Raw genomic sequence first — 17,242 nt, 5'->3', positions numbered from 1 at the left:
TCAAATTATATCATTTTACAGTTGCAAAAGTTCTGTTTTATTAGCACTTATGTGTGTGTTCGCGTCCAAATGTGCACCAATTTGTGCATGTTCATTATCTAAAATTTATTTTAAATATGTTTTTTTCTTTTAAAGAAAATCAGGTTCAGCTTGAGAAAGTACAGGAAATGAAGTGCTGCAGCAGAGTGACATCACTTTTTACTGCCTTGCAAATATCACTGTGTAGAAAAAGGAGCCCTTTGCCCGGACATACCTGCCAACAACTCCGCAACTTCAGCAGCAGAGGATGGTATGTAAAAGGCAGCAGACCTTTACAACTCAAATGTATTTGTTAGTAGAATTTAAACTGTATTTATAGGCCAAATTGTGGCTGATGAAAAGAGGAAAAGAAAAGAGCTGCGTGTCTCAGTTCCTGATGTTGTCTGATTCCTGGTGAGACAACCACACTTAGAGGCAACAGTTCGGTTAATAAGTAACAGAAAGGTGCAGCAGGTAGCTGGGTCAACTCAAACTGTGGCTCAGACGGCAGCAGGAGCCCAGAAACTCCGGGTTTATCAATTATTACGGCAGGTGACATCTGTATGCAGCGGGAGAGAGTTGCTGGTTGAGGCTGACTGATGGTGAGTGGTGCGCTCGACTTTTCGCCTTAATTATTCTCGAATTGTGGAAGATACTCGCGCTTGGTCGTCTAAAAGGCAGGTTTACTTAGTAACCTGGGCTGGAGGTTCGTCATGTGACTCTGGCTCCGAGCCCTGCGTCGTTTATTTTCCTATTATCTGGGCTGTGGCGGCGAAGATCAGGCCGACGCAAATGGGAACTTCAGAGAACCGTTGAGCACTCTGGTGTCGTCATCTCCCGCAGGATGTCACGAGCCCTCACGAGCCGACCCGCGGCCAGTCGACTCAAGTGGACCACGTGCAGAATCAGGTCAACGAGGTCAAAGTCATCCTGACGGACAACATCAGCAAGGTGCTGCAGAGGGGGGAGAGGCTGGACGACCTGATCGGGAAGTCCGACGACCTGCAGGCCTCCGTGAGTGTTTAACCGCACGAGCCGCCGACCCGGATGTTTTAAAGAGGGTAAACATGTTCGCTCCGGGTGCTTATAGATTATGTCCACAGTAACAGATCACCATTCATCTGCTATTAACATCTACCCCCAATAAATGACTGTTGTGTACTCAGAGTACTGGTACTGCTTGACACACTTTTCAAGGAAACAACTTTGGTGCAATCATTTTATTCTTTATTTCCTTCCTTGTTATCTGACAGTCACAGCAGAGGACCCATCTTTTAACTTCAAGAGGTCTCCTTTGTTTTGAATTTTTAATGCAGAACACTCATTCGCCTCAGAACCAAAGACAAAGTCAACAGTTGCCTCTTTTTTTAAGGATCTTTCCTTAGTTTTATTGACATGATTTTTCTAATTTTTTTAGGCAGACTCGTTCCAAAGAACGTCTACACGAGTCGCCAGGAAGTACTGGTGGAAAAACATAAAAATGATGATTATAATTGGCATCATTGTGCTGATCATCATCATCCTCATCATCCTCTTCGCGACGAAAGTCATCTAAACCTCAGATCAAAGCAATCAAGCTGTAGGATGACTGATCTCATCACGTCAGATCATTTGATCTCTTTTCCTCCCTCAAGGTCTTAAATATTTATCAATTTCAAACATGATTTTGTGACATTCTTAAAATGAGAATACTTGCGGTTAAGTTGAAACTGAGAACGGAACACTCCAAGTTATTAACACAGGTCTTTACATTTCAAAAAAAGATCACAAATCTAAGTGCTTATCGCGTTTATTATCACATTCCTTAATGTATAATGATCACCTGCGTGTATATATGTGGATGTTTATGCGAGTCAAACTCTGTAATGACAAATATAATGTTGCCGGTGTGTGTAAAACTGTAAGAAGTCATTTTCTATGATCTACAACAGGACTCGGTGTGTGATCTGTTCAAACCAAACAAGCATTTTAGTCACGTCCGTAAAGAAGCGAGTCACAAACAGCGTAATAGAACAACAAATACAAACAGGAAGGGAGGCAGTCATCTAAATCAAGGCAAGACATCAAAACCTTTGAATATACGACAAATACTAGGTAGAGTCAGACGAAAAGGGTGTAGGTCATAGTGTTCTCCGCGTGTTTCTTTACGAAGAAGAAAAGAAAACAACAATCATATCGATTGTTACTGGATACATCATCTCTCTGGCCAATGATCCACCAGCTCAGCTGCCTTTGTTCGCTCTGAAACCTATGAAAAACATACAAAAACAAATCAGCTTCAGGTGAAAAACAAAGACCACTCAAATACAGATAAATTAGGAGTCCCCTGTGTCTTAATGTTACAAAAAAATAAGGAAAAGCAAACTGAGAACATTTAACATTTTACAGTAAATTAAGTGCTAGAGATCCTCAAGTGCAATAGCCTGAAGAGGTCAAAGCCCAAATACTAAACGAAAAAGAACCTTCGAGACACACTTTTATAAAAGGCAATGCATGCAAATTTTCTGGAAATGTGGTGACATGTTTGTTTGTGTTATTATTTCTCTTTTTTTTTCTTTTTTTACAAAAGAGGAAAATTCAAGAAATTACAAGAAAGTTAACAAAAGAGGAGTCTTTTCCCGACGCCGTCCACAGAGCAGTACAGATACACAGAGTAAAGCACTTTATCCCCCATCACTGTGGAGTCCAACTACGAACCAGCTTTAAACTCATGGACTAAATAAAGAAACAAACATTTCAGTAAGATTAGGAATACATATATTAACAATAGGAACTGGGAAGTCCAGAGAATGCTGTACATATCCTTTGAAAAACAGATAGTTATATTTATAAAGTTACTTGTGGGGGAGTTAGGGCCTGTAAAAAATGACAATTACAAGTGTGGATTTTAATTCTTACATTACAATCAATTGCAAACAGCTTAAAAATGGAAAGGAAGATGACAAAGCTGGACGTGTCCCATATTGTTTTAGTTTAGAAATGCTGATACAGGATGTTGTAAGACCATACCAAATGGCAGCATTCGAGAGCGTACGCTTCTCGTACCCGGTCCGCATTGAGCGGGCCCTGAGAGTATCTGGGAGTCAGCTCATGGCCTGCAAGGAAGCTCCGCTGGCAGGTACAAACAAGGTATGTCAGAGTTAGGAGACAACATACTTCCTTTTCTGTTTCCTTGCACATCCTTAACTTTGGCATCCATTTACAGTAGTAGCAGTACTTTACCTGTTAACTTTACAGTTAGAAAAAAAAAAAAAGTTTTTTCAAATGAGGCAGCAGAAGGCCGGCTGCTTAAGTAATCGAGTGTAGCCTCTATGTTACCACTACTGTAAAGCACATGAGGGTGCTGAGAAAAAGAAATTTACAAATGATGTTACAAACAACAAAGTAAGATGACTACTACAGAACGTTTACAGGAAGTGGTATAATTGTTGGTGCTACATACCTGCTTGAGGATGAGGATTTCCCCATTAATAGGGCTTGTAACTGTTGGTGTGTCCACCACGCCGTGGTGACTTGCCATATCCCCCGGATTGATCTAGAAATCAATACGAGCCAGATCTAAAAATGCTGAAAATAAAGGCAAAAGTGGGATTTTCACCAATAGATCCACTTACCGTTGTAGTCACCATATCCGCAATTGTAACCAGAATAATCGTAGCCACCATATCCTCCATACCCTTGATTATTGTAACCATAATTCCCATAATTCCCATAGCCTTGATTCCAGTAGTTGCCGTAACCCTGGTTCCAATTTTGATTGGGACCTGTGTTGAAAGAGGATTTTAGTTCCAACTACGATTACGAAACAGGTGGCAGCGCTGACCCGGACATCCTCGCAAGGATGTTTCAAATGCGCCGTCGCCTTGTGTTTATCAAAGCACCAACGAATCGTGCACGGCATTCGTGTACTGTTGCTATGCCGTTCAGAAGCGTGTGCTACAGCCACATCTACTGAATATGTTCCACCCACCTCCTCTTCCTCGAGCCCTGGATGAGTATCCGCCACGGCCGCCCCAGTACTGCTGCTGCTGGTACTGCTCCTTTGACACGGCCACTTTAATTTCACACTGAAAGCAAGAACATTTGATCTGATTCAATAGGAATTCCATATCACTGGTAGGAAATTCGGTAGATCTAAAAAGGGCAAGCACCTTGCTCAGTCCGATGTTGTGAAACTTTTTCTCCATGATGCATTTCACTGGCTCTTCCTCTTTGAACGTGATGAAGCAAAAGCCTCTCCTTTTGTTTGTTTTGGTCTCCATGGGAAGTTCAATTGACTCCACCTGTTCGGGATGACAGTATATATATGAATCATGTTAAATATCAGCACATACATCACATAAATCAACTCTGCTAAATGAGTGCAAGGATTCAAAACAAACAAACAAACATAGGTACCTCCCCAAAGGCACCAAAGTACTCTCTGACTTTCTCTTCTGGGGTGTCTGGAGAGAGACCACCGACAAAGATCTTCTTCACAGGCTCCTTCCCCTTCATGGCTTTGGCTTTTTTAGGGTCAATTACTTTCCCATTGAGTTTATGTTCCTTCTGCGAGGCAACCTTTATTACAGTAAGAACCGATACTTCATTTAGGCACGGTATAAGAGTGGTCTTCAAACATGCATGCATATATGCATCTGACTACACCACACAGCTGATGTCCTATAGACTGTATCACCTTCTGCTTTCATTTCTTATCATGCACATGACGTAGACATTTGTGTTTATACCTTTTCAACACTCTCAGGTTCTTTGAAGAGCACAAAGCCGAATCCCCTCGATCTGCCAGTTATGGGGTCCAGTTTTAACGTACAATCTACCACCTCCCCATACTTGCAAAAGTAATCTTTCAGGTCTTTCTTTGTTGTGTCCCAGCTGAGCCCACCAACGAACATCTTCCTATTGTCAAAGGCAGCGCATTTGGGTGATTAAGCTTGCACAATGACGGGAATTCAAAGAAGCGCTGCAGCCACCGCAGCCTTACCCCTCATCCTCTTCGTTTTTGCTGGCGTCGATCCGCGACCCGTCGGCCTCGTCGCCCATCGGGCCACAGTCTCCAGTCGCGGACATCGGATCATCACAGTTGCCCTCCCCGTCCTCTTCCATTCTCGTCATGATCGTGTCGTCGCTAAATTCGTAGTTTTCACACATGGCTTCGGTTTTTCGATGCTTCCAAAAGTAGTCAGGAAGAACGTTTGAAAAAGCGACTAATTCTGAAGTCAAGCTGGGCTAGCTCACGCTTTAGCGGTGTTAGCTACAAGCTAATGGATCTGCGGCGATGCAAATCCCAAAATGATTCTCCAAATTCGAGTAAAAGGGTGATTTCATTAGCTAGGGGAAGCTTAATCGCTGTTCTAAATTTGCGCAAAGCAGTGTACCTTGGAGGAAAGAGCGGTTCAATTTGCAAGTTAGCTCAGGGTACCTCCCGAACGTCGTCATATATTATTCGCAGTTGCCGTCTTTATCGCGAGATTACGCGAAACAGCGCCACCTACCGACCGAGCGGCCGAACCGACAGTTCAGAACATGTGCACGCAACGGTGATGTGAATCTGTGTTAGCTGCGAGATGACAATAAGGATAGCCCGCTAGTCATCGGCCCAGTGTCCCGTTAGAGCGTTTCTTACGGTTTGGATTCTATTTGTTGTACCGAGCTGGTTAGGGGCGTCAGCCAGAAAGAAGCTGTGATTGGCTTTCCAGCGGCGTTGTTGCTAAGTAAGCTAACGTCAGCTAACCATCTCCCCCTGACTTCTAAAAATGGCCACCGTTTTCATTCCTGCTTCTACCAGTGCAGTATTGCTGGACATTGAAGGGACAACGACGCCAATCACGTTTGTAAAGGTAAGTCACAATAGTCCTCCGATCGGCAGTTGTTTAGTCTTATTTTTTAACTGTAATGCTTAAGCACGAGCTATGCTAACAATAGCCTTTTGCCCCGGAGCAGCGTTGTTTGATTGTTGTGGTTCCCTGCAGTCATGTCCAATTGTAACACTGCTTTCCCCCCGTGCTTTTGTATCCTTTTTGTATGGTGTGTTGATTCATCCCTATATTCTTTTATTCAATCGATTATGGAAACCCCCCCCCCCCGACAGGATCACTATATGGCGCGTTTAAATGACTATGGGAAATGTCGGAAAAAACATGCTTAATATTTCCCACTGTAAGTAAGGTTTCTGTGCACGTTTGTGCCCTAATGCTACTGATTACTGACGCCAAAAGTACGCCTGATACACGACACAGTAAAAATAAATATTGTGTAACTATCCTATTAATACATGAGCTTACAGGCTCTATCGTCCTTATAATGTAGGATGAATACATGAGCATTTTCTGTACCTGTCCGGAAGCAGCTATAAATAACATATGGAATGGCTGCTCTGTCATTTCCTAGGATGTCTTGTTTCCATACATCAGGGAACATCTTGAGGATTACTTATCCAACCACTGGGAGGAAGATGAGTGTAAGCAAGATGTTCAACTCCTAAAGAAACAGGTGAGGCCTTTAGTTTCCATTTAAATGAGCACAGAAGTGCAACATTTCACAGTAACTTCAGTTGGAAGCAGGAAGACTTGTGTTGAATGTCTGTGAGTGATTAATCATTAATCATTTCTCCTCTTTTCGCTTCATGTAAAAAAAAACCCAAAATCTTAAAAATCATCAAGAGCTGAAGTAGGGAATGGAATATTGCCTCAGCTTGTAATGGCTTCTGTTTGAATTATTCATCCCAACTTCCTGTTATGTACAAGATGCTATTGGCAGTTGCCTCATCGCTGATGTTGTTTTGACAAAGGTAACACAAAATATACTGTCTTCCATTATGGCAGCTTGAAGAGGACATTAAGCATAATCGTTCATGTCCTGTCCACACTGTGGACCAGACGGTTCATACAGATGAGGAGAAAGCCATTAGGGAAATAGTGGATAATGTGCTGTGGCAGATGGCAGCAGACAGGAAGTCAACAGCACTGAAACAGCTTCAGGGCCACATGTGGAGGTCAGCCTATGCTTCTGGGACAATCAAAGGCGAGTAAGTACATTAATCAATTTCTTTTATTATGCAACACAGATGCTCTCCTTAGTTTGAAGTAAAATCCCAACTGCTCAGAAGGTTCAGATGCATGGAAACTGCATGCATCCAAGCTATTTGGAATTTATTTAAAACTGCATATGAAGTTTAGGTTTCTCTCCCTAAATATAACTATCTGCATAGGTCATTAGGAGGTAATTTTGTCATTAAAACGGGGCTGAAACAATAACCATTTGAATCCACTGTCATCTTGGTGCAAACAGGATTTACCAGGATGTGATCCCATCTATCCGAAGGTGGAAAGAACTGGGACTGAAAGTGTATATCTACTCCTCTGGAAGCGTGGAGGCTCAGAAACTGCTGTTTGGATTCTCTGTTGAAGGAGATGTTTTAGATGCAAGTATTTATCAGTAATCTGCCAAACTCCGTTTTTTTGGTTTTTTTTTGCTCGTTGCATTTCTAAAGTCTTGGCCACAGTTTGCTTTCGCTGATGAGACTTTTCTTTTTTCCGTTTCAGTTATTCGACGGGCACTTTGACACCACTTTAGGAGCTAAAGTGGAAGGCAAAAGCTACGAGAGGATTGCAGAGAGGATCGGCTGTCGGCCTGAAGAAATTACGTTCTTAACAGACGTCACCCGGGGTAAATATGACAAACATTCCCGCTCCGTTTCCTGTAACGACCAATTACTGTGTTTTAAACTAGCGCGTGCATTGAAAGGGATCCACAGCTGCATGACACGTGATACAAATGTTGCTGATTTGTTAACGTTGTGCATAGATCTTCTTCATCTTTTCAACTCGGTATTATCACCTATGGTCAGAGGTAGAGCAGGAAAGCTCCGTTGATTTCACCTCACAGGGAAATGGATCGATTTTAGGATTTTGTTCTCACCCCTTCATTTGTCGCTGCAGAAGCAAAAGCAGCCGAGGAAGCTGGAGTGAACGTGGTGGTGGTGGTCCGGCCTGGAAACATGGAGCTGACCGATGATGAGAGAGCTCATTACAAACTCATTACGTCCTTTAACCAACTTAAACTGACGGGACCTGTTTAATGCGGAGACTGCAGCGAGACTGGGAGGACTCTTCTAACTTGATCTCACAGTGACCCGTTCCATTTCTCTTTTGTCCACGTCCTCTGCGCTCCTTTATGTAACTCTCTTGTCCTAGATTTTCCCTGCACTGACAGACCAGGAGGTGCTCCTCTTGCAACATCCGCCAGATTGGCTGTTGCAGCTCATCTGTTCAGATTTCCCAGACACATGTCATATTAACAGTTCAGAGGGACTCAAATGGAAAATGACCCTGAATGACCTTGGGAACTGCGGAGGCACTTGATCCGTCATTTTCTTTACCTCCCAGTTTTCCGTATTTGGATGCCCCTTTGTAGCCAGGCCAGTGTTAATATGAACTTCCCAGATCCACATTTGTGAGTGTAAAATGTCATTTTGTAAACATTTTCCATTATACATTGTTCTCTCTCTACGCACACAAACACATGTTGCAGTGTTTTAAAAAGTAGAACTAAAGTTTAGCCATAGAAAGTTTGCATTTCAGACTCTTTAAAATGTGTTTATTAGTTTTACCGGTGACGGGTGTCTGTTTAAATGTGCCATCCTGGTTTGTTCAACTGTAATTTTGGTGCTGGAAACTTAAAGTAAGAATTGCCAAATTGGGGTTTTGTGTGTAAATGTTTATTCAGGAACGATAATCTGAAATGTTGCTCCCAATAAATGCCTTGTTTCACACCCATGATGGTCTGTTCTCAGTCTGAATGTTATTTTCTAAACACAAAACCAGGTAGGTCTCTGTATCTGACAGGTTCCTTCTCTAAAATGCAGCATTTACATTTCATACATTCCGACTTATTTTGAAATCAATTTGAAAAACGACAAATCTCAATCACAGACTCCAGTCGAGTCTTTCACTCGTTTGCAGCTTCTCACATGCTTACTGATTTTTCCTGTAAGCATGTTGATCATGTTGTAAGCATGTTCTTTGCTGCACTTCCCCTGGAGAAAGACTTCCTCCACAACGTCTTCATATGCCAACAAAGCGACTACAGAAGATCTGCAGAAACCAGACATCTGACAGCAAACACTAATGGAACCATTTACCACTCCAGAAAATGTAAAAAAAACAAAACAACTTGGGGTATTTATATCGTGTTTTCAAGGCTTCACACACGTTATAAACTGGAATGTTGGCGCCCCCTTTAGGCAGATCACGAATTGACACTCACTAATCGGGCGCTCCATCCTGAGGTCCTGCAGGACGTTCAGGGCCTCCAGCCGTGCGTGATGGGAAAAGTAACGATGTGAATGAGCTTTGAGCCTGTTTGAACGATACCGTCCTCTCCTGGAGAGACTCGAGTACAGACAGACTCCTGACGTCCTGTATCAATGCGCATCCTCGTCACACAGCGTCGATACTTGAGTCTCATATCCCTACGCGGCATCAAAATATAAAGCATTCAGGTGTAACGTGACAGATGGAAGGATTTACAACTTAGATTTGTTTCATTATTGTCATTAAGTTAATGAATTTTTTTGATTATTTTGCTTCACTCCCACCATTTAGTTGCATGACTGAAAGAAGGAAAAGAGAACAGATTGATCTATTTTGGTTTGATAACCTGCATTATTTGCCTGTCATTCTTCTCTCTTTCTAAGAATGTTGGATTTGCACTGCTATTCTCCATTCTTCTACACAAAAACCTTCCTTTGTTTAAGGCTCAAACCGTAACATCAACTGTGTTAAAATATTTAAACAGATAAAGAGTTTTCTCATTTGTGGAGAATAGAGTTTTCTGTTGTTGTGGGAGACTGCAGCAAAAAATGCTTCCATAATGCAACTGATGGGTAGAACACAAGCAAAATGATCAGCACTGTTAGTCGGTGTTGATATGAGGACAAATGAGAAGGTCCTGGCTGTTTATATAGTGCCAGCATCTTTTTATTTTATTTTTATAAAATCTAAATAGAAACAACCTGTTTTCAAATGTACGCATGTGTGTCATATAGACACAGTATATTAATGGACATTGGCGTGGTTGGACGTGGAAAATGGGCTCATAGTAGAGATGCTTGTGTTTATAGTATCTAGAAGTGGGTGGTAAAGTTAGTTGTGAGGTTTTTTTAGAGAGAGGAAACCTAACACTGTATTTGTGTCAATTTACATGAGATTTGGTGAAATTTCATAGAAATAGTGAAGAGTTAAAGATGGAGCTTCTTTGTTTTCTGGTACATGGCAGCAAATAAAATAGTCGACACTTTTTCCTTAAAAAAGAGTTGTATGCTATGTTTCTGTTACAAGGCTGGGTTTAATGCTGTAAAATCCTTCAGCTGAAACCTTTATTTATTGTAAATCAGATCACAACTCCATCACCTTGGAACCTGCGACATAAAGACTATTGCTGGCTGGGCCGACAGCTGGTCACCTTGGTTGATGGACAGGTGTCTGTGCACGTCGTTTCAAAGCGACTGTGTCGGAACTCGACTGCAAATGTGCCATAAAAGAGAAACATGAACATCACCAGAGCCCACTCCAACGGAACCGCAGACGTGCAGTCGCCCTGAACGACCAGGACCGTAACTGCATCATGAGTTCAGGTTGAAACAGTTGAAACAGGTTGTGGATATGACGATTCCTTTGTTTTTAAAAAAAATGCAACATCATCAATGATCACTGCGTATTTGACTTTAATCACATGATTGTCACGTGATTAAAAAAAATAGCTGATTAGATGATATTCAGAGTTTCTGACACGCAATGTTTCCATGACAACAAGAGGATACAGAGCACCGTGCAGATGGTAAAGACTCCGGAAAGCAACGCACGGATGATGCCGATCTTCATCCCTTCATTCTTGATGTTTATCTTTATGGTGATCCAGGTCTCCAGCCAGCAGGCCACCGCTCCCACCACAAACGACAGCCAGGCACCGATGTTGTGTACGGTTGGATCAGCGGAATACTAAAAACCAGGAAGTCATTATTTGATACACAGTCATAAAGGGTAAATGTCAGTTGTCTGCACTGTTTACCTGGAAGTTTCCCACAAGCGTCATTCCAAAGCAGTTAATGCAATTGGCCACCAGAGCGCTGACGTTCAGCCAGACTTCCTTTAATCTGGGTTTCACCTGGACGAATCTGTAGCAGAAGAGAACGGCTCCTGCAAAGGAGAGGAAAAGACAGTCGAAGTGCCGGATATCCAGTTGAAATAGCTGACTCGGTCTCACCTCCGTATCCTGCCAGGTTCATGACCTGACCCAAGATGCAGCTGGCAGGTGGATAATTACCTGCCATGCTGAATACAGAGAATAGTGTCACTGACATTATTGAAGGACCCATTCTGTCATTTAATCACTTCTTACCTAATATAGGGGGGCTGGAAGGATTGACTCTGGCAGCTGACATGAGATCACGCAGCATTAGATCAGTCTGGATCATGTTGAATGTGCGCTTGTTTATTTCTCACCTGTAGGTTGAACCCAACGGTGCAATTTGCTCATCAATAATGGCCATAAAATAACTGTTAAAACAAACAGAAAAGAAAACGTGTTAATGGAATGACATGTGTATTGTCAACTGTCGTGAACCCCCCCCCATGCCTCTTCTTCAAGTCTTTTTTTTAAATGGCTGCGCTGGGAAGCCTCAGAACTGCTGTTACCAAACTTTAGAGTGAAATGTTCCTTTAGGTGATAGCAGAAGTGCTCAGGACTCACACCAGCCACAGTCCTGTGACAACAGATCCTGAGTAGAGGATGGGCATGGCAGCCCACGAACTGCAGCTGGACATCTCCCCTCTCCTGACACCCTGCATGGCTGAAAGTTAGAAATAATATGTGTATGTAGCCTTTTTCAAGAGTCAAGCATGTCTCACTGAACGTTGTGACGAAGAATTCTGAATAAAAGACAGTAAAACAAAGAGAGGCTGGTTATTCTTCCTTAGTTTTATTTGAATTATTTGGGACGTGTCTTTTAAGGGATAGAACAACTGGAAAACAACCCCCCCCACCCAAGTCTGCATTAGCACTGGTTGCTATGGTGATTTGAGATCCCTGCGGCACAACCTCAATCAATTCTTTGACAACATTGTACAATAACCAAATCCTTCTGCCGAGACCCCCCATTGCTGATAAATATCATCTACTCACTCAATTATGCTCAGCGATGGAAGAGAAGGTCGCTGTCGCCAGTCTTTAATCTTCCTTCCAAACAACAAGGGTCTGGTTACTTTAGCCTGAGCTGAGTTTGACAAATATCCACTTTGGGTGTGAATCCCCCTCAAGATAAACATAAACACACAAGCTCCTGCTTGTTTGTGTCGAGAAACCAGATTCGTGTTGAAACGCCTCTAAAACACTAAAAGTAAAAAGTGATATTTGTTCAACCCGTCTGTACTTTAGGAGTCGTGTTATCACGATCAGACCATCTAGCCACACCACCAACAAAAAGACAAACTTCCAGAGTTTAAATAAATACTATTTATTGAAAATATTGCAGGTAGTCAATCTAAAACAGACTTTATTGACAACATAAAACGAGACCGACCACTCGAACGACCAATTACTGTGTTTTAAACTGGCGCGTGCATTGAAAGGGATCCACAGCCGCATGACACGTGATACAAATGTTGCTGATTTGTTAACGTTGTGCATAGATCTTCTTCATCTTTTCAACTCGGTATTATCACCTATGGTCAGAGGTAGAGCAGGAAAGCTCCGTTGATTTCACCTCACAGGGAAATGGATCGATTTTAGGATTTTGTTCTCACCCCTTCATTTGTCGCTGCGGAAGCAAAAGTAGCCGAGGAAGCTGGAGTGAACGTGGTGGTGGTGGTCCAGCCTGGAAACATGGAGCTGACCGATGATGAGAGAGCTCATTACAAACTCATTACGTCCTTTAACCAACTTAAACCGAAGGGACCTGTTTAATGCGGAGACCGCAGTGAGACTGGGAGGACTCTTCTAACTTGATCTCACAGTGACCCGTTCCATTTCTCTTTTGTCCACGTCCTCTGCGCTCCTTTATGTAACTCTCTTGTCCTAGATCAGGGGTGGGGAACCTTTTTCATATCGAGGGCCATTTCAATTTTTATAAAGACCTCCGAGGGCCATACTATTATGAACACATTACCTAGGGATGCATAAAAAAAGACAATTTTTTTTTTATAACCACTGTGTTACTAAGTCTCATGATTACTGCATTTGAGTTTGAATTATTTATTTAGCACACATGCATATAAAATCACCAAAAAAATATAATAAAATGACAAACAAGTAAAATATGTTTTCATGATGATACATAACAATAAAAAAAGAGGTGCAGAGTTGAGGCAAGAGACCCGTAAGGGCCTGTTCGAGGCCTCTACTCACAAAAACTGCAATACAACAAGATAATCAAGAAAATAAATGAAAAGAAAGAAAGATAAAGACAATAATAATAACAACTAGAAAGCACTCGGAGAGCGCAGACCTCCGCCAAGCGCAACAATTCCTGGCATATTGTGATTTCCACCATAAATATTAGTCCCACATATACTTTGACTACATATTTAGATTCCTTGACCATAAAAAACATACCGATAACCACTGGAATTATAACAATATATGTCCTAGTTCAATAGTTATTCACGAAAAAAATTCACACTTTGAAACAATTTTACTTTGTCCGGCGCGAGCGCCTCAGCGGCGGCTACGAGGCACCTTCACGAACTCTCCTTCGGCGTGAGGTTTCAGCTTCGTGGCTATTAATTCACTCACCACAAACCTTGCACGCGTAATATTCTCTCTGTCGGTACATGGTCACGTGAAAGCTGCTTGTTGAGCCTCCAAACTCTGACGAAGAGCGTTAATTTTATCAAAACTCATCTGTCCTTGTCAATCAGTCCAGCCCACTACGTACATCACATGCTGTGTTCACTGACCCTGACTTTGACTCGGACATAACATAACCATGTATTTTATCTCAGAAAACGGGAAAATATTTCCTCTTCTTACGAAAGAAATTTCAGGATACGAAAGGCAAAAATACGCTACCGCTGCTACTCGCAGCTCGCGGAGTTTAGCGAACGGTCCGACTGTATAAGTGCACATATAAAATATAAAAATTGTATAGCGTTGCGGGCCGGTAGAAATGGTCTCGTAGGCCGTATACGGCCCGGAGGCCGGGGTTCCCCACCCCTGATATAGAGCATTCAGGTGTAATGCGACAGATGGAAGAATTTACAACTTAGATTTGTTTCATTATTGTCATTAAGTTAATGCATTTTTTAGATTATTTTGCTTCACTCCCACCATTTAGTTGCATAACTGAAAGAAGGAAAAGAGAACAGATTGATCTATTTTGGTTTGATAACCTGCATTATTTGCCCGTCATTCTTCTCTCTTTCTAAGAATGTTGGATTTGCACTGCTATTCCCCATTCTTCTACACAAAAACCTTCCTTTGTTTAAGGCTCAAACCGTAACATCAACTGTCTTTTAAAATATTTAAACAGATAAGAAAGAGTTTTCTCATTTGTGGAGAATAGAGTTTTCTGTTGTTGTGGGAGACTGCAGCAAAAAACGCTTCCAAAATGCAACTGATGGGTAGAACACAAGCAAAATGATCAGCACTGTTAGTCGGTGTTGATATGAGGACAAATGAGAAGGTCCTGGCTGTTTATATAGTGCCAGCATCTTTAAAAAATAAATAAAAAAAACTAAATAGAAACCACCTGTTTTCAAATGTACGCATGTGTGTCATATAGACACAGTATATTAATGGACATTGGCGTGGTTGGACGTGGAAAATGGGCTCATAGTAGAGATGCTTGTGTTTATAGTATCTAGAAGTGGGTGGTAAAGTTAGTTTTGAGGTTTTTTTAGAGAGAGGAAACCTAACACTGTATTTGTGTCAATTTACATGAGATTTGGTGAAATTTCATAGAAATAGTGAAGAGTTAAAGACGGAGCTTCTTTGTTTTCTGGTACATGGCAGCAAATAAAATAGTCGACACTTTTTCCTTAAAAAAGAGTTGTATGCTGTGTTTTTGTTACAAGGCTGGGTTTAATGCTGTAAAATCTTTCAGCTGAAACCTTTATTTATTGTAAATCAGATCACAACTCCATCACCTTGGAACCTGCGACATAAAGACTATTGCTGGCTGGGCCGACAGCTGGTCACCTTGGTTGATGGACAGGTGTCTGTGCACGTCGTTTCAAAGCGACTGTGTCGGAACTCGACTGCAAATGTGCCATAAAAGAGAAACATGAACATCACCAGAGCCCACTCCAACGGAACCGCAGACGTGCAGTCGCCCTGAACGACCAGGACCGTAACTGCATCATGAGTTCAGGTTGAAACAGTTGAAACAGGTTGTGGATATGACGTTTCCTTTGTTTGTAAAAAAAATGCAACATCATCAATGATCACTGCGTATTTGACTTTAATCACATGATTGTCACGTGATTAAAAAAAATAGCTGATTAGATGATATTCAGAGTTTCTGACACGCAATGTTTCCATGACAACAAGAGGATACAGAGCACCATGCAGATGGTTATGACTCCGGAAAGCAACGCACGGATGATGCCGATCTTCATCCCTTCATTCTTGATGTCTATCTTTATGGTGATCCAGGTCTCCAGCCAGCAGGCCACCGCTCCCACCACAAACATCAGCCAGGCACCGATGTTGTGTACGGTTGGATCAGCGGAATACTAAAAACCAGGAAGTCATTATTTGATACACAGTCATAAAGGGTAAATGTCAGTTGTCTGCACTGTTTACCTGGAAGTTTCCCACAAGCGTCATTCCAAAGCAGTTAATGCAATTGGCCACCAGAGCGCTGACGTTCAGCCAGACTTCCTTTAATCTGGATTTCACCTGGACGAATCTGTAGCAGAAGAGAACGGCTCCTGCAAAGGAGAGGAAAAGACAGTCGAAGTGCCGGATATCCAGTTGAAATAGCTGACTCGGTCTCACCTCCGTATCCTGCCAGGTTCATGACCTGACCCAAGATGCAGCTGGCAGGTGGATAATTACCTGCCATGCTGAATACAGAGAATAGTGTCACTGACATTATTGAAGGACCCATTCTGTCATTTAATCACTTCTTACCTAATATAGGGGGGCTGGAAGGATTGACTCTGGCAGCTGACATGAGATCACGCAGCATTAGATCAGTCTGGATCATGTTGAATGTGCGCTTGTTTATTTCTCACCTGTAGGTTGAACCCAACGGTGCAATTTGCTCATCAATAATGGCCATAAAATAACTGTTAAAACAAACAGAAAAGAAAACGTGTTAATGGAATGACATGTGTATTGTCAACTGTCGTGAACCCCCCCCCATGCCTCTTCTTCAAGTCTTTTTTTTAAATGGCTGCGCTGGGAAGCCTCAGAACTGCTGTTACCAAACTTTAGAGTGAAATGTTCCTTTAGGTGATAGCAGAAGTGCTCAGGACTCACACCAGCCACAGTCCTGTGACAACAGATCCTGAGTAGAGGATGGGCATGGCAGCCCACGAACTGCAGCTGGACATCTCCCCTCTCCTGACACCCTGCATGGCTGAAAGTTAGAAATAATATGTGTATGTAGCCTTTTTCAAGAGTCAAGCATGTCTCACTGAACGTTGTGACGAAGAATTCTGAATAAAAGACAGTAAAACAAAGAGAGGCTGGTTATTCTTCCTTAGTTTTATTTGAATTATTTGGGACGTGTCTTTTAAGGGATAGAACAACTGGAAAACAACCCCCCCCACCCAAGTCTGCATTAGCACTGGTTGCTATGGTGATTTGAGATCCCTGCGGCACAACCTCAATCAATTCTTTGACAACATTGTACAATAACCAAATCCTTCTGCCGAGACCCCCCATTGCTGATAAATATCATCTACTCACTCAATTATGCTCAGCGATGGAAGAGAAGGTCGCTGTCGCCAGTCTTTAATCTTCCTTCCAAACAACAAGGGTCTGGTTACTTTAGCCTGAGCTGAGTTTGACAAATATCCACTTTGGGTGTGAATCCCCCTCAAGATAAACATAAACACACAAGCTCCTGCTTGTTTGTGTCGAGAAACCAGATTCGTGTTGAAACGCCTCTAAAACACTAAAAGTAAAAAGTGATATTTGTTCAACCCGTCTGTACTTTAGGAGTCGTGTTATCACGATCAGACCATCTAGCCACACCACCAACAAAAAGACAAACTTC

At 42.2% G+C, this 17,242-nt stretch overlaps 5 protein-coding genes across 15 annotated transcripts; 2 read left to right on the top strand and 3 right to left on the bottom strand.

The window, feature by feature from the left end:
* The first annotated feature begins 135 nt into the window (after positions 1-135).
* Positions 136-1,943, top strand: LOC101061783 (vesicle-associated membrane protein 8). Of its 2 annotated transcripts, none has more exons than XM_011604733.2 (3): positions 136-289; positions 862-1,032; positions 1,436-1,943. In XM_011604733.2, exons 1-3 carry the CDS (start codon positions 287-289, stop codon positions 1,571-1,573), a joined length of 312 nt encoding a protein of 103 aa, XP_011603035.2. In that variant the 5' UTR covers positions 136-286; the 3' UTR covers positions 1,574-1,943. The 2 variants fall into 2 exon arrangements, with proteins under 2 accessions (XP_011603035.2, XP_029694006.1); XM_029838146.1 differs by lacking the exon at positions 136-289 and adding an exon at positions 342-620.
* Positions 1,224-5,496, bottom strand: hnrnpd (heterogeneous nuclear ribonucleoprotein D). Of its 9 annotated transcripts, XR_003888841.1 has the most exons (8): positions 5,003-5,203; positions 4,749-4,917; positions 4,417-4,578; positions 3,989-4,301; positions 3,633-3,782; positions 3,461-3,553; positions 3,028-3,129; positions 1,224-2,266 (listed from the first exon to the last, which is right to left on the bottom strand). XR_003888841.1 is itself a non-coding variant. In XM_011604735.2 (7 exons), exons 1-6 carry the CDS (start codon positions 5,167-5,169, stop codon positions 3,486-3,488), a joined length of 1,029 nt encoding a protein of 342 aa, XP_011603037.2. In that variant the 5' UTR covers positions 5,170-5,203; the 3' UTR covers positions 1,224-2,266; positions 3,461-3,485. The 9 variants fall into 9 exon arrangements, 5 of the variants coding, with proteins under 5 accessions (XP_011603037.2, XP_029694004.1, XP_011603038.2 ...); XR_003888843.1 differs by lacking the exons at positions 3,028-3,129; positions 3,633-3,782 and having other exon boundaries at positions 3,461-3,585; positions 3,989-4,085; positions 4,170-4,301; positions 5,003-5,496; XR_003888840.1 differs by having other exon boundaries at positions 3,028-3,553.
* Positions 5,497-5,686: 190 nt separating this feature from the next.
* Positions 5,687-8,796, top strand: enoph1 (enolase-phosphatase 1). Its single transcript, XM_003965398.3, has 6 exons — positions 5,687-5,858; positions 6,409-6,510; positions 6,843-7,045; positions 7,309-7,441; positions 7,563-7,686; positions 7,959-8,796. The coding sequence occupies exons 1-6, from the start codon at positions 5,775-5,777 to the stop codon at positions 8,096-8,098; spliced, it is 786 nt and encodes a 261-aa protein (XP_003965447.2). The 5' UTR covers positions 5,687-5,774; the 3' UTR covers positions 8,099-8,796.
* Positions 8,797-10,385: 1,589 nt separating this feature from the next.
* On the bottom strand, positions 10,386-12,610 carry LOC101061339 (transmembrane protein 150C-like). The gene is made up of 8 exons (XM_003965397.2): positions 12,202-12,610; positions 11,770-11,869; positions 11,523-11,576; positions 11,419-11,454; positions 11,284-11,351; positions 11,089-11,216; positions 10,841-11,018; positions 10,386-10,637 (listed from the first exon to the last, which is right to left on the bottom strand). Exons 2-8 carry the CDS (start codon positions 11,865-11,867, stop codon positions 10,453-10,455), a joined length of 747 nt encoding a protein of 248 aa, XP_003965446.2. The 5' UTR covers positions 11,868-11,869; positions 12,202-12,610; the 3' UTR covers positions 10,386-10,452.
* A 2,473-nt stretch (positions 12,611-15,083) lies between these two features.
* Positions 15,084-17,161, bottom strand: LOC115250177 (transmembrane protein 150C-like). Of its 2 annotated transcripts, none has more exons than XM_029837668.1 (8): positions 16,933-17,161; positions 16,501-16,600; positions 16,254-16,307; positions 16,150-16,185; positions 16,015-16,082; positions 15,820-15,947; positions 15,572-15,749; positions 15,084-15,368 (listed from the first exon to the last, which is right to left on the bottom strand). In XM_029837668.1, the coding sequence occupies exons 2-8, from the start codon at positions 16,596-16,598 to the stop codon at positions 15,184-15,186; spliced, it is 747 nt and encodes a 248-aa protein (XP_029693528.1). In that variant the 5' UTR covers positions 16,599-16,600; positions 16,933-17,161; the 3' UTR covers positions 15,084-15,183. The 2 variants fall into 2 exon arrangements, with proteins under 2 accessions (XP_029693528.1, XP_029693529.1); XM_029837669.1 differs by having other exon boundaries at positions 16,075-16,082.
* Between the last annotated feature and the right edge of the window lie 81 nt (positions 17,162-17,242).

This window comes from Takifugu rubripes, chromosome 6 (assembly GCF_901000725.2).
Source record: "Takifugu rubripes chromosome 6, fTakRub1.2, whole genome shotgun sequence".
Classification (NCBI taxonomy): Eukaryota; Metazoa; Chordata; class Actinopteri; order Tetraodontiformes; family Tetraodontidae; genus Takifugu; species Takifugu rubripes.
This window is presented reverse-complemented; position numbering and strand designations above follow the sequence as displayed.

Bases quoted from the DNA above. Each gene is read 5' to 3' on its own strand.
- LOC101061783 (XM_011604733.2), top strand. The intron at 1,033-1,435 runs GTGAGTGTTTAA...TAATTTTTTTAG, and splicing joins CCGACGACCTGCAGGCCTCC to GCAGACTCGTTCCAAAGAAC.
- hnrnpd (XM_011604735.2), bottom strand. From the start codon at position 5,169: ATGTGTGAAAACTACGAATTTAGCGACGACACGATCATGACGAGAATG. The intron at 4,302-4,416 runs GTACCTATGTTT...CATCCCGAACAG, and splicing joins ACTTTGGTGCCTTTGGGGAG to GTGGAGTCAATTGAACTTCC. The intron at 3,783-3,988 runs GTGGGTGGAACA...CTTTCAACACAG, and splicing joins CAGGGCTCGAGGAAGAGGAG to GTCCCAATCAAAATTGGAAC.
- enoph1 (XM_003965398.3), top strand. From the start codon at position 5,775: ATGGCCACCGTTTTCATTCCTGCTTCTACCAGTGCAGTATTGCTGGAC. The intron at 5,859-6,408 runs GTAAGTCACAAT...GTCATTTCCTAG, and splicing joins CGCCAATCACGTTTGTAAAG to GATGTCTTGTTTCCATACAT. The intron at 7,046-7,308 runs GTAAGTACATTA...TGGTGCAAACAG, and splicing joins TCTGGGACAATCAAAGGCGA to GATTTACCAGGATGTGATCC.
- LOC101061339 (XM_003965397.2), bottom strand. From the start codon at position 11,867: ATGCAGGGTGTCAGGAGAGGGGAGATGTCCAGCTGCAGTTCGTGGGCT. The intron at 11,019-11,088 runs GTAAACAGTGCA...CCTGGTTTTTAG, and splicing joins CGCTTGTGGGAAACTTCCAG to TATTCCGCTGATCCAACCGT. The intron at 10,638-10,840 runs GTATCCTCTTGT...CTCATGATGCAG, and splicing joins TACCATCTGCACGGTGCTCT to TTACGGTCCTGGTCGTTCAG.
- LOC115250177 (XM_029837668.1), bottom strand. From the start codon at position 16,598: ATGCAGGGTGTCAGGAGAGGGGAGATGTCCAGCTGCAGTTCGTGGGCT. The intron at 16,083-16,149 runs GTAAGAAGTGAT...CTCTGTATTCAG, and splicing joins TTCCAGCCCCCCTATATTAG to CATGGCAGGTAATTATCCAC. The intron at 15,369-15,571 runs GTATCCTCTTGT...CTCATGATGCAG, and splicing joins AACCATCTGCATGGTGCTCT to TTACGGTCCTGGTCGTTCAG.